Source organism: Melitaea cinxia, chromosome 24 (genome assembly GCF_905220565.1).
Source record: "Melitaea cinxia chromosome 24, ilMelCinx1.1, whole genome shotgun sequence".
NCBI classification, from domain to species: domain Eukaryota; kingdom Metazoa; phylum Arthropoda; class Insecta; order Lepidoptera; family Nymphalidae; genus Melitaea; species Melitaea cinxia.
In genome coordinates, this window is record NC_059417.1 from 8,333,252 (window position 1) to 8,348,960 (window position 15,709).

Here is a 15,709-nt window from a genome sequence, read left to right on the forward strand (position 1 = left end):
TCGTGTAAAATAATATGGACGGACAGAGGTCGCTTGTATTGTATTATATAAATTAAGAATAAAATAATTATGAAAAGATCGATTATATAACATAAATTGAAAAAAACTTGTAAACAATTTATTTTTCCCTATTGATTGAAAAAAAAAAATATTTTCCTTCACGATAATTTCAGTTTCTTATTATAATTGATATATTATTATCTATCAATTATATATCTTGTATTTATCTTATCAATTACATACACGACTATCTGGCATTCGTAACTTTCGTAAATTGGCGCCATTCTGATCGATTTTTTAAATTGCCGCTAACAGGTTAACTTTTAGTTTCTCACTTAAAATAAATTGGTTCCATTCTCCATACATAATGATTTTTTATTTAAAAATTAAGAAAAGTTATTAATGATATTGAAAAATTTTAACATTATTATTAATCGCTAATCTATGGAACGCTTTGTAATTCTTTTTATATTTATAATTTCTTAAATATAATAATTACATATATCAAAACAAAATATACCCTATCTTTCAAGTTGGATCAAACTGCACACGGTGTGCAAATTTGATTAAAATCGGTTAAGTAGTTTAAGAGTTCATCGCGGACAAACATTGTGACACGAGATTTATATATATTAAGATTATAAAAGTGCAGGCGCTGATGAAACTTAAATATACTCATTTTTTTTTTTGCAATAATATAATATGAAAAAAGGATGGTAATTACATCATAATTGTAGGAACTGTATTTTGTGTATTTGTTTCTAAATTTCCGCTGACTCGAATACTTAATATTAGCGCTCGAATATTGAAATACTATTAAGTTTACTGTATAAGCTTTTTTATATGCCATTAAATTGTTAAAATAAATGACTGATAATTTCTATATTGATGAGTTTTATTTTGTACTTTGTTTATAATACTTATAGCCTTATCATTGCGAACGTTTCTGAGATGTATGTCTATGAAACAAAATGATATATTATTAACCGAACCGAGGTAAATTCACTTCTAACTGAGAAGGGCTGGGGAAATATCCTGCTCAAAATATGAGGCAGCCCGACCGGGGAAGTACCTCGAGCTTATAGAAGATCACAGCCAAATAATACTGTTTTCAGGCAGTTTTGCGTTCCTGTTGGTAAGGTGACCAGAGCTCCTGGGGGGATGGAGGGTATGGTCGGCATCATGCTTGCGATGCTTCTGGTGTTGCAGGCTTCTATAAGTTACGGTAATCATTTGCTATCAGGTGAGCCGTACGCTTGTTTGCCGACCTAGTTATGTATCTATAAAAAAAACCGACTTCAAAAAAAAGGAGGTAGTTCACAAGTCAACTATTATTTTCTTCATAACCTTTTCGTAGTAGGTATAACGATTTTGATGATTATTTTTACATTCGAAAGCTGGTCCGTGTCGCGCATGGTGCCCATTCAAATTTGATCGAGATCTGACGAGTTGTCTGAATTATCCCTAATAATACGTATTTGATTGATTATGACTTCGTCGATTGTGCTCTAATTTTAAACTTGTTAATATAAATGGAAGTCAGTTGTTTTTTTTAAGAACACAATGTTTACAAGAAACGTTAAACAAGTAATAAATATTGATTTTTAACGTATCATTTATTGATCAATCAATATTTTGGTTAAGAAAATGGTGATATACCTACTGTTGAAAAAAAAATTAAACAAGAATTTTATATTAATTTATTTTACATTGCACAGTCTATTCATAAACATATATAAATAAATGTTACATACTTAAGTATTAAATACAAGTAATAGACAATATAGATCAATACTAAACAGATCGCATTCACAAAAACCAGTACATATATAATATAAAATATATATTATTTTTAACATCGCATCAATAATAATTGTACCATTTATATAGTGGTGTGATTTCGTGCATTTTCTTTTATAAATTTTATTCTCATAATTACATTTTATTGTACAGGACATATATTAAATGTACAATACTAAACGTATTCTCTACAAATTACTTTTTTTTTTCGAATAAGTTATATAAATAAGCATTTAAAAAAGTTCTAATAAAATCCAAAAATTATTGCTTTTTATTAGTCAAAATTCAGAGTTAGAAATTAATTAAATAAAAATTATTCTAAGCAAAATTTTGTTTCAAGAAATTGATGAGACCGTTCGTGGAGGCATCGTGAGAGGCCACGGGCTTGGAGTCTTGTAGTTCCGGCTCTATGGCCTTAGCGAGTTGCTTGCCGAGCTCAACTCCCCACTGATCGAATGAGTTGATGTCCCAGATCACACCCTGGGTGAAGATCTTGTGCTCGTACATAGCTAAAAAAATATTTTTCATGTCATTTTTGGTACAGTAAATACATATAAAGTATGTAAAAAAACTAAATATCTTAAATTACGTTTTTAAAGTTAAATTTTTTTTTTCTATATAATTACACCCACACACACAAATTGAATAGCTTCTCGTTTATATGGCATCTCACTAAATTCATTCGTAATATAATAAGACATAATAAACGCAAATAGGCGCAAAGTCGTCGAGTTGCGGAAACCGGCCCGTGTTAACCATACCATACCATACCATACCATACCAAGTCATGATAAGCGTGTAACAATAAACCGCCGACACAGCATCGTGTCTAACCATGCGTTAAATATAATAAAATAATAATAATAATGAATAAAAAATTAAAATTAAATTAACTAACCTTAATTAATTTAATTAAAAATTTATTATATATTATTTGCGTTAAATATAAAAGCAATAAATTATCACTTTTAAAAATCATTACAATTTGTGTATAATTTTTTGTGTTAAATTAGCAAAACTATCATTCAACAATGTATTCGAGCGGATCTCTTCGAAGAACTTCCCTAAAACCACATTCACACATTGATAATCGCCAATTAAAGATCTATTCTAAGCATTTTTTATTTAATCATAAACATGATTTTGAAATCCTAAAATAAAATGTGCATGCTGAATTATAAATAAACAATCGTCTCACGTGACCTGTGACGCAATATCCGGTCGCTGAGACAACTGCATAAATTCATCGTCCATTTGGAATTAAACTTTGATATCACGATTTAATACATTAAAAATACTACACAATACATGAAAATAAAAGTAGAATAATAATTGTGTTTGCTAGCAAACGAAAAAAAAACCGACCTCAATAAAATTACATCGAAAATATACAAATACAAAGTTAGACCAAAAAAATAACAAACGCACTAGTCGCCACTACAATTTTCAAAGGTTCCCCTCGATTTCTTTGGCATGCCATCATCAGATCCTGCTTTCCTTATCACGGTAACTCCCTTGGGATATCTCTTTTCCAACAAAGAATGAATCATCAAAATCGTTTCACAAAGGACAAAGTCCGCGAGCACATAAAACATATATACATATACTAGCGGACCCGGCGACTTTGTAAACAGCTACCAATTTTGATTGCTTATATTCTGATAGCAGCGCCACCTACCAGGTCCAATTGAGATAAAAACTACCCTATCTCCCAAGTTGGACCAAATTACAGATGCTTACAAAATTGGATAAAAATTGGTTCAGTATTTTCGGAGTTTATCGCCCACATACATCGTAACCCGAAATTTATATATATACACATACACATATTATTATGGCCAGCAATATTACTTACTGTGATATTATGTAAGGTCGAAGAGGAACTTCCCGAATCGATTCACTCCAGAATACTGCAGCACATTTCCTACTGTACTCTACCTCAGTTACCTCCTCCTTTTTTGAAGTCGGTTAAAAACAAAAATGTCTTACCGATAAGTGCCCCAAGAGTGAACGGCGTTACTTTCTTGACAACGATAGAGTTGGTCGGTCGGTTGCCCTTGAACACCTTGTGGGGCAGGATCTTAGCGATCGCTTCTGGTGTCATACCAGACTTTTCTAACTCTGCTTTGGCCTATAATAACAATATATTAAATCGAATATTGTTAATGTGTAGTTTACTATACATGTGTATATTTATTTTACATAAGCATTATTTTTATGCACATTTATCACAAAAAATGTGTCTATATTAGATGGCTGTTACCTAAAACACTAGCATTAAGTTATCCACCATTTCTTTATACAACTAGGACGGCAAAGAAGCGTAGAGGCCTGCGCCTACCCCCAATCCCCCCCTCCCCAGGAGCTCTGGTATATATATATAGTTGATGAAACTATATATATATATATATGTGTGTGTGTGTGTGTATCGATATGTATAATAAACATATTAGTAACTCGAATAAATTCGCAAACAGTTCGAAGGTAGTCAAATTTTTTTATCATAGACTTTAGTTGGTAGTTTGAAAATAAACGAACTTCTTCTGCAGTTTTGCCTTTCATGAGAGCCTCGGTCTGTGCCAGGAAGTTGGCGAGTAGGATCTTATGGTGTACGCCTCCGGATATGGGGTTGTGGGTCTGTGCTGGTGCGACGAAGTCACAGGGAATCAATCTGAAAGTTATTAACAAAAAAATATATTTAATGTGTGTCTCAGTCGTGTCACAACTTTTTAGTTATATATTAATTTTCTTAAAAAGGTTAATTAGATAGATCTATTGAGGAGATAAATTTATAATTAATGTTACGAACACACAAAGAAACTAGCGCCATCTAGCGGCAACCATTGAAACCACACAAAGACAGCGATAGCATGAAACTCTCTACTCAATACTAGATGGAGTTAGAGGAACTACTGTGGAACTATATAGAAGTATAGTCTCGAAAACCGGGTACATGCGCGAACTTTCCAGAACGGTCTGGGCCTCGTGTCGGCCGATATAAATAGCCGCAGGTAGGCGAGCGAATACAGTTCAGTTTGAGCGATCTTCGAGGCGACTTTCAGAGTGAAAACTAGTGATCAATAGTGATACCAGCGAAACCTACGACATTGGCTACGACTGAGGACATCGTTAGTGCTTAGTGTTTGAACCTAGTGTTTTGTGTTGGACCTAGTGCTAGTAAATAAAGTCTTGAAAAGAGTCAGCAGGTCTTTCTCTCCAAATCCTTCGAACCCTAACACGTAACATTAATTAAAATAAAACTCTAAAATCAAAACCAACAAGACGGTTTTGCTTTTTAGCTATTATGCTATTAACAACAAATATGGTACAATATGGTAATAGGTAAATAGATTATTTGTTAAGAAGAAGAAGAAGGAGGATGAGGAGAAGGAGAAGATGAAGAAAAAAAATTTAAAGTGAAATTATCGATCTCGTTTCGTTTTTTCTCTAATTCGTTTTATTATTCTCTTCCAGTCTCGTGAACAAGACAATCATAGATAATGTCGAAATATCGAAAAGCATGGTAATTTTTCCATTTTAAACTATTTAAGTAATGAAAATAAACATCTTAATTTAAAATTAACGATGAAACAAAAAATGCATCACGGTAATGAAACAAGCACATAAACGTATGGCAGAGAGTGAGATAGAATACATTACCGCTCAAAATATTTCCATAAGTACCTGGTCCCCTGGTGTATCAGCTGGTAGAAGGCGTGTTGCCCGTTGGTCCCCGGCTCCCCCCACACGATGGGGCCCGTGCTGTACTGCACCTCATCCCCCCCACGTGTGACGTATTTACCGTTGCTCTCCATGTCGCCTTGTTGGAAGTACGCTGCGAATCTAATAGAAAGATATAACTAATTATAATAACTAGTGGGCACCCAGTGGACGAAATTCGACCATAATTAATTTAAATTATAAGTATGAACATTATTAAGGTTCTGTTGTCAAAGACTAGACTTCTATAATAATAAACATTAGAGCATATATGCGTGTGTGTGTCAAATACATGGTAGTGTGTGTAACACACAAGGCCTCCACATTTCGCGCAAAAAATGGCATGAACTCATGTGTGGTGCCCATAGTCACCACGCTGGGCAGGCGGGTTGGTGACCGCAGGGCTGGCTTTGTCGCACCGAAGACGCTGCTGCCCGCTTTCGGTCTGTGGATTTCAAAGCCAGCAGTTGAATGGTTATCTCACCATCAGTCGGCTTTATAAGTTCCAAGGTGGTAGTGGAACTGTGCTATCCCTTAGTCGCCTCTTACGACACCCACGTGATGACAGGGGTGGCTATATTCTATAATGCCGTAGCCACACAGCATTATGGTCATATTATTATTGTTAGTTACATGTCTTTGAGGAGTGTGTATGTCGAACATTAAAGAGTATTTACTAGTAAATAAACGTTACCTGTGCAAGTACTGGTCGTAGGGGAGGAGGGCGTGCGTCTCCGCTCCGTAGAAGTTGCTGTACCACACTCCTAACAGCGCTAAGATAACTGGCGCCTACGATAATATTATTTTATTATTAATCTAAATATATATGGCAACACAGGTTATATGTGGTAGCAACACTAGACCTTGAGGCTCAAAAATATTACAAATAATCTATATCATATATCTACATATAAATAAATTCCTGTCCCTTGGTCACGCCATGACTTCAAAAATCATTTTTTTAAGAATTTTTATACTATGTATGTAGGTCTAACTGACTTAAAAAATTATGAAAGTTGCAAGAAAATTGGAGATATTCAGGAGATTATAATTATTTAAATTTTACCCATTTTACAGTACGCTACTAAGTAAGTAACTAAACAAACAACTTAAAATTTGAATATTGATTTCATACAAAATGTTACCACACAAAAAAAATCTAATAGCATTCTAAAACCCGGTTCCTATATTCATAAAACGATTATTTTTGCATTGTTTTGAAATAAAATATAATTATTTAAATATCACCATACATTTTTCTCCAACGGTGCCGTTGTAAAGTGATTATCCATGAAGCTAGCTCCTTCTAGAAGCTTCTCGAAGTTCTCAAAGCCGACGTACAGAGAGATGGATAGACCGATAGCAGACCAGAGCGAGTATCTAAAACATAAAAGAGTTTATTAAATAGCTCTAAGTGTCTGTTTTACCCTTCTTATAAAAGCTATCAGTCCCTTGTACGTAAGATAAATTTTATCAGAAGATGGGGTACAATAATCAATTAGTTAAAAATTTATAAATTTAGATCTTTTGTTTACAAATTCGCTAAATTGTAATCACAGTGTGATGGCTAATAAGACACTAAATTAATTATTATTTTTTATTATATCAGTCCTAATATAAATGTGTTACCGAATTGTACTTTTACTTAGTGTCACATTGATTTTATGAATTCAGCTTGTATCGTTCCACTGCTGGGCATAGGTTTCGATCTCCACGTAGGAGAAGGATTGGAGCTATATATGTTCCTTTTATGAGTAACGATCGCTATCAGGTATTTATGATAACAACCGGGACCGACGGCTTAACCTGCTGACTGAGAGCCCACGAGGACAGGCAAGGAATATCTGTACAAATACAAATGTCCATCCCGAGCGGGATTCGAACCCGCATACCGTCGGTGTTTTAGGCGACTACTCGCACCGCTACACCGGAGCGGTTAATATTTAAGCCACATCCTCCATTGTCAAATCAGTCAAGCATCATTACTATTATAATAAATATATTATCAATAGTAAGTAGCTATAGTTTTGTTTCCCACCTGCCTCCCACCCAGTCCCAGAAACCAAACATGTTCTTGGGGTCGATACCGAATGCGGAAACCTTTTCCCCGTTTGTAGACAGCGCTACGAAGTGCTTTGATACTGAGGACGGCTGAAACAAGAATATCTCTTTACCAATTTTTTTATTTTTTTCAAATTATATATATATATATATATATATATATATATATACAAGCATCCACGGGCTCTTAGTTGTCCATGCCATTTTTACTACGTAAAATATTGGTACTATACGGCGTGTTACTAATAAATTAAATGATTAATTGACTAACAAATACTTATATGCAATCAAGAATATGGTCCGCCTGGTGGTAACCGGTCACCTTAACCTATAGACAATCCATTGCCGATCCCACACCGATCCCCCCCAGGAGCTCTATTACAGTTGTGTCGTAAGAGGTACATGGTAATACGTACTAGTTGTAACAGAGCTGTGATTTTAAAACATCAGTGACAAATACCCATTACAAAATACAAAGTTCTCGACTACTCAATATTGGTATCATAAAAATACTACGTTTATCTCACCTACTCTTAGTGTACACGTATAAGCACGAGCGAGATGGAGATATTTTTTAAAAACTAGCTTTCCGTATAGGAACTTAAACCAGATGACGCTGTATATTCATATATTAAAAATATAACTTTTGTCTCAAACAAAATGAAAGGACTAATATTTTCAATACTCGTGATGAAAATGCCAATAGATACTAAGTCACCGGCACAGATAATCACAGTCACGGATTATTATCTATGACAGTCACAGTGACCGACTATGACATTTAAATAACGAGTATTTATATACCCTTCACTTTAGCCGTCTCCACGAGCGAGAGTACGTGCGGCGATGTCGCCACTGCTGTCGACCAACTGTTGTCACTCGCCAAGCAAGAACTTTACGTACCGACCATAGATCAAGTAAAAAAAAAAGTAGATAATGCACGGCCTTTGTTGTTACTGAAGCCACAAAACTCGGCTCCTTCAAGTAAACACACGCGCTCACGCACACATATGCATCAAACTACGCTCATTTTCGTTAGTATCTCACGGGGCCTCGTACAGTAACTTTGCCTTCAAAATGCCGTTCTTATGTAATTAAATGGTGCAAAAACAATACCAAAGTGAATAAATAGTCTGAAGAAATATCGTTTCACACGTAAGTACATACAAAACTTTATATTTCTTGTTATTCCAAAATAATATTGAGGTTATTCGGAACTTATAATTTCGATGTCCCGAAATGACGTACCGAGGGAGTGTTACCAGTAATTTTTATTTCCATTAGCCCAAAATGCGGGTAAGTAAATTGTAGGCAATCATAGAAAAATAATTAAGTAGAAAGTGGACAACATTATTGTTTTTTTTTTTTATCGTGTGATTTTTATGTTTTTCCTAAATTGAAGTCAAGTTAAATATGAATTTTTAACTCGTTTGTTTCTGTTTAAATTTGTGAATTAACTACTCATATTTTACTACTAAATATCATGGTTTTAGGTTTCCAACGAATATTTTAATGGGAGATGAATGGGTAGCTGCTTTACGACTGAGCCGAAATGAACTACAACGACAGCCATCCTCATCTAGTTGGTTTGTTCAAACCATTTTGATAAAGCTGACATGTACAGTACAAAACGTGGACTTCGCAGAGTACCATCAAGTACATACTGCTACTTACTACTACGTATTTTAATGTTATATTTTTTGTTCTAGGACCTACCGGATGAGTCTAAATCAGTCGTTAACCAAGATTCAATCTTTAATACACAATCTTTGGTAAAAAAAATGTAAAAATAAAATCAATTTATTACAGCAAAGAGTTAGACGTCTTTAAAGCAGGAACTTGCCCCTCAGAGTAATCGTCAATTACTTAAAAACGCAAGTTTTCATTGACACAGATTTATATAATTAAATAAATCAAAACACGGCTACAATAGATTTACGTAACAATGTGAATCGAAAAAAGGAGTAAATATATTTAAAACTATAAACAGGTTTTTATTTCCACATACCCATTTTACCTACATTAAATTAATTGTTTAATAAAAATTTTAGGGACTTTTTTTAAAAAGTGTCAACACTTCACTCACTCACACATCTTTAAAAAAGTGGCTTCACTTTTCTGTTCTAGGTGCGTTATCTATTTTTTTTACTTTATCTATGGTACCGACAAAACAATTCAAGGACAACGTTTGACGTTGAAAAGTTTATACTAGAAGTGAGAGAGAGACCTGCCATTTACGATGTTCAGTTGCCCGAGTATCTCTTTCAATGAATAAACAACGCATCGTCGAGGTCCGTTACGAGACGTCGCGGACACGCTGTGATTCCGCCACGAGTCGTGACGGTACGCTGGCGGAATAATCGCTCGTTCGTGATTACCCGACGATAGGAGCGCGAACTCATCGCGATTCTTTCGCTCGTGGAGACGGTCCTTTACTCGCCACAAGAACACAACACTACTTGAGATCATCACTTGAGCCTATCGCAATCCACTGCTGGACATAGGCCTCCACAAGTTCGCGCCAAAAATTGCGTGAACTCATGTGTGTTACCCATAGTCACCACGCTGGGTAGGCGGGTTGGTAGCCGCAGGGTTGGCTTTGTCGCACCGAAGACGCTGCAGCTCATCTTCAGCCTGTGTATTTCAAAACCAGCAGTTGGATGGTTATCTCGCCATCGGTCATCATTACAGCCTATACAGTCCACTGCTGGACATAGGCCTTCACAAGTTTACGCCAAAAATAACGTGAACTCATGTGTTTTGCCCATAGTCACCACGCTGGGCAGGCGGGTTGGTGACCGCAGTACTGGCTTTGTCGCACCGAAGACGCTGCTGCCCGTCTTCGGCCTGTGTATTTCAAAGCCAGCAGTTGGATGGTTATCCCGCCATCGGTCGGCTTCTTAAGTTCGAAGGTGGTTGTGGAACCTTTTTATCCCTTAGTCGCCTCTTACGACACCCACGGGAAGAGAGGGGGTGGCTAAATTCTTTAGTGCCGTAGCCACACAGCCTACTTGAGATCAGCGTTGTTTAGTTTTGAAAGTAAGGTTTATGCTGTGCCTTACCTTATTAAAAATAAATCTTTTGGAAAATGTATGCATATGTTAATAATATTATAGGTAAATGCGCAAGTTTGTGAAGATGGAAGTCAGTTTGTTTGCTGTACTTTTAATGCCCCGCTAGGCCCCATCTCCGTACAATACAACTAAGAAAAACATGTAAGCTCATTAATATATTACATAGTACTTAAACAGGACACATTCTCTGCTGGAGTAAAAATAAAGATAACTAAATTTAACAGAATTTTCCTTAGTTAAATAAAACGAGTGTGCTTTAGACCACACAATTGAAGTCAAACTTTTTTCCTCTCAACTTTCGTTCGCCTCGCCCGTTCATACTTTTCGTAAGTGTTAAGCCCCCGTCGATAAAATTGGTTTAATTTATTCATTATTATTATAGTTTTATAAAAGTAATATCATTTATTTATTATTATTATTATTATTTTATTGAACTAATAAGACGTCATTTCAAATTGATATAAAAAAAGTAAATAAAACTTACGTCTTTAGCGACATCCAAGAACCAGTTCTTGGCTGAAGTTGCGTTGGTGATAGTCTCTTGCGTTGTAAATGTTTTGGACGCTATGATGAAGAGAGCTGTCTCAGGGTTCAATTTCTTCAGGACTTCAGCTAGATGGGTTCCGTCGATGTTGGATACGAAATGTACCTAGAATATATTAATGACTAGATTTGTCTTGTGGTTTAACTATTGTTGGGTTGCCATACTTTTATCGTGTGTGGCGGAATAATTTTGTTATATGGTATTTTTAACCGACTTCAAAAAAGGAGGAGGTTACTCAATTCGATCGTATATAATATATGTATGTTCGGGGATAATTTCGTCGTTTATGAACCGATTTTGATAATTCTTTTTTTTTTGTTGGAAAGGAGATATCCGTGGTGTGGTACCATAATAAGGAAACCAGGATCTGATGATGGGATCCCAGAGAAATCGAGGAAAACACTCGAAAATCCGCATAACTTTTTACTGGATGTACCGATTTTGTTGATTTTTAATTTAATCGAAAGCCGATGTTTATCATGTGGTCACATTTAAATTTCATCGAGATCTGATTAAATTTTTGGAGTAATCTTTGATAATGCGTATTTACTTGACTATTTTTTCTTCACCTCCGTTGTATTACTTGTCGATATAATTGAAGTCGGTTTTCTTTTCGTTTGCTTCAAACACAATTATACTTATAACATTTTACAGCAAATGTTTATGGTTTATTTTTTAATGGAAACAAAATTTCTGAAAAAAATTCTTCTGAATGAAGTCTATATTATATTTGAAACTTAGAAAACTTCGTATTATTTGAGTTATTATTCAGATAACAATATTTATAACAGGTAAAAATTATTAATACTATTACTAGACTAATTGGTATAATAATCTAATTAATCGATAAGTTGCATGATCCGTTGCTCAACTAATCGTTTTACAAGTTTACAGATTAAATGCTCGATATGTCAGTCGATTTGTTGTTAGAACAATTGGTAGACTAATGTCACGACTAGTAAGTGTAGCCAATGGGTGGATTTTTCTTTATCTATACCAAAAATTATACAGATGGAAAATTATGTTTATTTAAAACGAGAGGACTTTAACTCGGGAGATTTGAATTGAAAAATTATTTTAGTGGTAAGATATAGGCTATACAATATGCACGTTTCTTCATACCTTTAGATGATTAGCGTAGGGTTTGAGCGCCTCGGTGACCATGAGTGGTCCGAGATCTGAGCCCCCGATACCGATGTTGATAACATCTGTTATTGCTTTGCCTGTGTACCTATAAATACATAATTATTAATGTATTCATCTATTTCTACTTGACATTGGCGAAGTCGTCCACGCTACTATAAGCACTGTACGCCATTATTTTTGCATTATCAGTTCGATAATATTCTATAGTTTGTTACAGGTATTTTCTCAAAATTAGCCAGATTATCTTTAACCCTTAGTGGAATAGTGGTGGATGCAGTCTCGAACCTTTATATAGAAAAATCATGCCTTTGTCCTGCAGGAGGACTTGACGGACTGATTTATTAATTTAATAAGAAGCTTACCCCTTCCACTTGCCACTGATAACTTGTTCTGAAAATTCCTTCATATGAGCGAGTACAGCATTGACATCAGGAGTAACATCCTTGCCGTTGACTAAGATAGGTCTATTCTTTCTATTACGAAGTGCTATGTGTAGTACTGCACGATCCTCAGTGAAGTTGATCTTTTGACCTAAAATTTATATTGAAAAATTAACTTGTCAATAATCCTTTTTTTTCCTCAATTTATATTTTTGGTTAACGGCTAGGCTTTAGATTAAGAACCGTCATTTTGAAGTTAGTAAGGTTAAGGTTTTTTTTTGTATCGAAATTATGCCGTAAAACGGTCAATTTTGAGCTTAGATTATTCAACGGTTTTTAATCTAAAGCCTCACCTTGGTTAACTCTTATTTTTTGGTTTTCATTGAGATAGGCACAACAAAAATTCAAAAGTCGTTTTAAATTTTTGAGGAGGACATTTTCTACTAGGACATACCTAAACCTTACAGAAGATCACAGCTAAATTACTAGACTCACTTACGATGCTTCTGTTGTTGCGGGCGTATATATAATTCGGGTACTGCTTGCTATGAGCTGTATGCTTGTTTGCCACCTCAATAGTATAAAAAAAAGGCCAACAAAGAAACATTTCGTTTTAAATTCATACAAGCAATGTTACCTAAAACTAAATTGCCAACTTCAAGAACTCATGACCAAGTGTTTTTGTTATACCTATTTTTTTTTATTCAACTCTAGTGTTTGTTATGTGTAGTATAACTTAATAGGATAAATCTATTCACCAGAAAACATTGCATCTCGAGCCTGTTCCACTCCACGACTCTTGGCCAGCTCCAACAGTAATGACAAGGCAGCAGCATCTACCCTGTTCTTAGAGTAATCCAGAAGGATGTCACCATCATTTGGTGTGGGGATGCGTAAACTAGAAATAAAAAAATTATTACATTTTTATTATCAGTCAGTCATACTGACTGATAATTTTTTTATATGATAATATAATATGGAAAAATGAATTCATTTGCTCAAATAGATTATCCAAAGTGTCTAGGTTAAGCTACTAGTAGAATACAACAAGTGCACAGTGCCAAGCCAGATCCTAGATTGCCTCAGGCGTGGTTGCTTTGGTCTTTTTATACAGGTCAGAATGACTTGAGTAACGGGGTCAATGAGGGTAGATAAGTATCGAACTAAGTGCTAGGTGGCATGATAGGTACACCTGTTGTTTATAAATTCCTTGCTAATTGCATATGGTGGAGCAGGCGCCATCATATTCCATATAAGTCTAATAATATATTAGTCTGTATCTTATATATTTTGTTTTAATTAACATATTTATATTTTTACATTTTTATTTGTGTGTTAGCATTATTTTACTATTATTAAATATTATTAATCAGGGCTGCAACCTTGTGACAAATAGAGAAAATGAGAGAAACATTGAAAATATTAATGTTACATGCATAATTTAGATTAAATCACAACTATAATTTGATAAGCATGTGAGTTTAAGATATTTTACTCATGAAATGACTGTAATGTTCTTAATATTACTAAATAAAATCTAATTTGTTAGAGTGAACATTAAAGTACTTATACTTATTTGTATTTTAATAAATATTTTTTTTACTAATCAATTTTTTTTTATATTAACTAATTATATTTTTTTACAATTTAATATTATGAAAAAAAAGAGTAATATTAATCTCATTACAATATTTATTAAACTTTCGAAAGTTTTACATTAATTTTTAATAGATGACATTCATTTGTTTCGGTTGACCTTAAAGATTTTTATTTAGTACGCAAGTGATATGAAAATGAAAAATTAAACCCAAATCTATTTGTGAAGTAAATATTGTCTTAAAAAGTTTTTTTTTTTTGTTATTATTATTTTTAAATAATATCGCACAAACCTGAACTTATTAAACCTCTCCGGATCTTGTTGAAATAGTTGTGGAATATTAATTTTTCCACCATTCACATCGTAGAATTCTTGTAGTTTTTTATAAGCCGGGTCTTGTTTCAAATTCACTTTAGGCTCCATTTTCAAATAAAGTTTTCGAGTACGCGGTGTATAAGAATGCCGAAACTGCCCTATCAACAAGGTTGATAAGTAATGTCGAACTGACATCCCAATGACGTATGAAGGTTATTCGCGTTTCGTTTGTCCTTTCAGTCAACTTGTTATTGAAAAAAATACAAAAAAAAATACTATTTCAAATAGCTAGTAATTAGTAAGTAGTAATTTAAGTCAAGTTATACTATTAATCAACAATCTCCTTTGTTTTCTTCATCACACGTGATATTGATGAAATAATATTTTTCAAATAAGTATTACATACATACATACATATAATTACACCTCTTTCACGTAGGAGTAGGCAGAGACCACTTCGTTCCACTTGCTGCGATCCTTACATACTTGTTTCGCTTTATCGATTTTCATTATTACCTTCATACATGCTCTTCGGTTAAGGTACTCTCAGTTCCGTAGCTAGGTAACCAAGGACCTTGGGGCAAAATATAAACAAGGGCCTGAACTAAACTATTTGAAATCGTTTGTTCCAAATTCGTCGTAGACCGAATCCGACATACTCCAGAATTGTCGTAATACAGTCGACTCCTTAATAAGCTTTAAAATCCAATAGAAATTGTACCTTATTTTAGTTAAAACTATTTTATGAAAATAAAAGAAAATATCTACCTGTTACCGTTCAAAATAGTACAGTAGTCTTGTAACAGAAACACACACTGCGGAGGTGCGTTAATATGACCGTGCCGAGAACTTTTTTGGTCAGTCAGTTAGTCACTTTAGATTATTTTAGTCTATATCTGGACATAGGCTTCCCCAAGTTCGCGCCAGACATGTTGAGCGTCTTTATACTTGTGGACCTTCTCTCTCTTCTTGAGTCTCTTCGTCAGTTTCCACGTCTCGGCTCCGTGTGTTAACACAGGCAGGACGCATTGCTCGAAGACTTTTGTCTTCAAGCGGAATCTTCGAAGTGAAG

At 34.5% G+C, this 15,709-nt stretch overlaps 1 protein-coding gene across 1 annotated transcript; it reads right to left on the bottom strand.

Annotated features, from left to right (window-relative positions):
- Positions 1-1,686: 1,686 nt before the first annotated feature.
- LOC123665606 (glucose-6-phosphate isomerase) lies at positions 1,687-14,832 on the bottom strand. The gene is made up of 12 exons (XM_045599887.1): positions 14,615-14,832; positions 13,484-13,623; positions 12,708-12,876; positions 12,322-12,430; positions 11,140-11,304; positions 7,559-7,671; positions 6,774-6,900; positions 6,215-6,309; positions 5,485-5,643; positions 4,339-4,471; positions 3,790-3,931; positions 1,687-2,309 (listed from the first exon to the last, which is right to left on the bottom strand). The coding sequence occupies exons 1-12, from the start codon at positions 14,830-14,832 to the stop codon at positions 2,119-2,121; spliced, it is 1,761 nt and encodes a 586-aa protein (XP_045455843.1). The 3' UTR covers positions 1,687-2,118.
- Between the last annotated feature and the right edge of the window lie 877 nt (positions 14,833-15,709).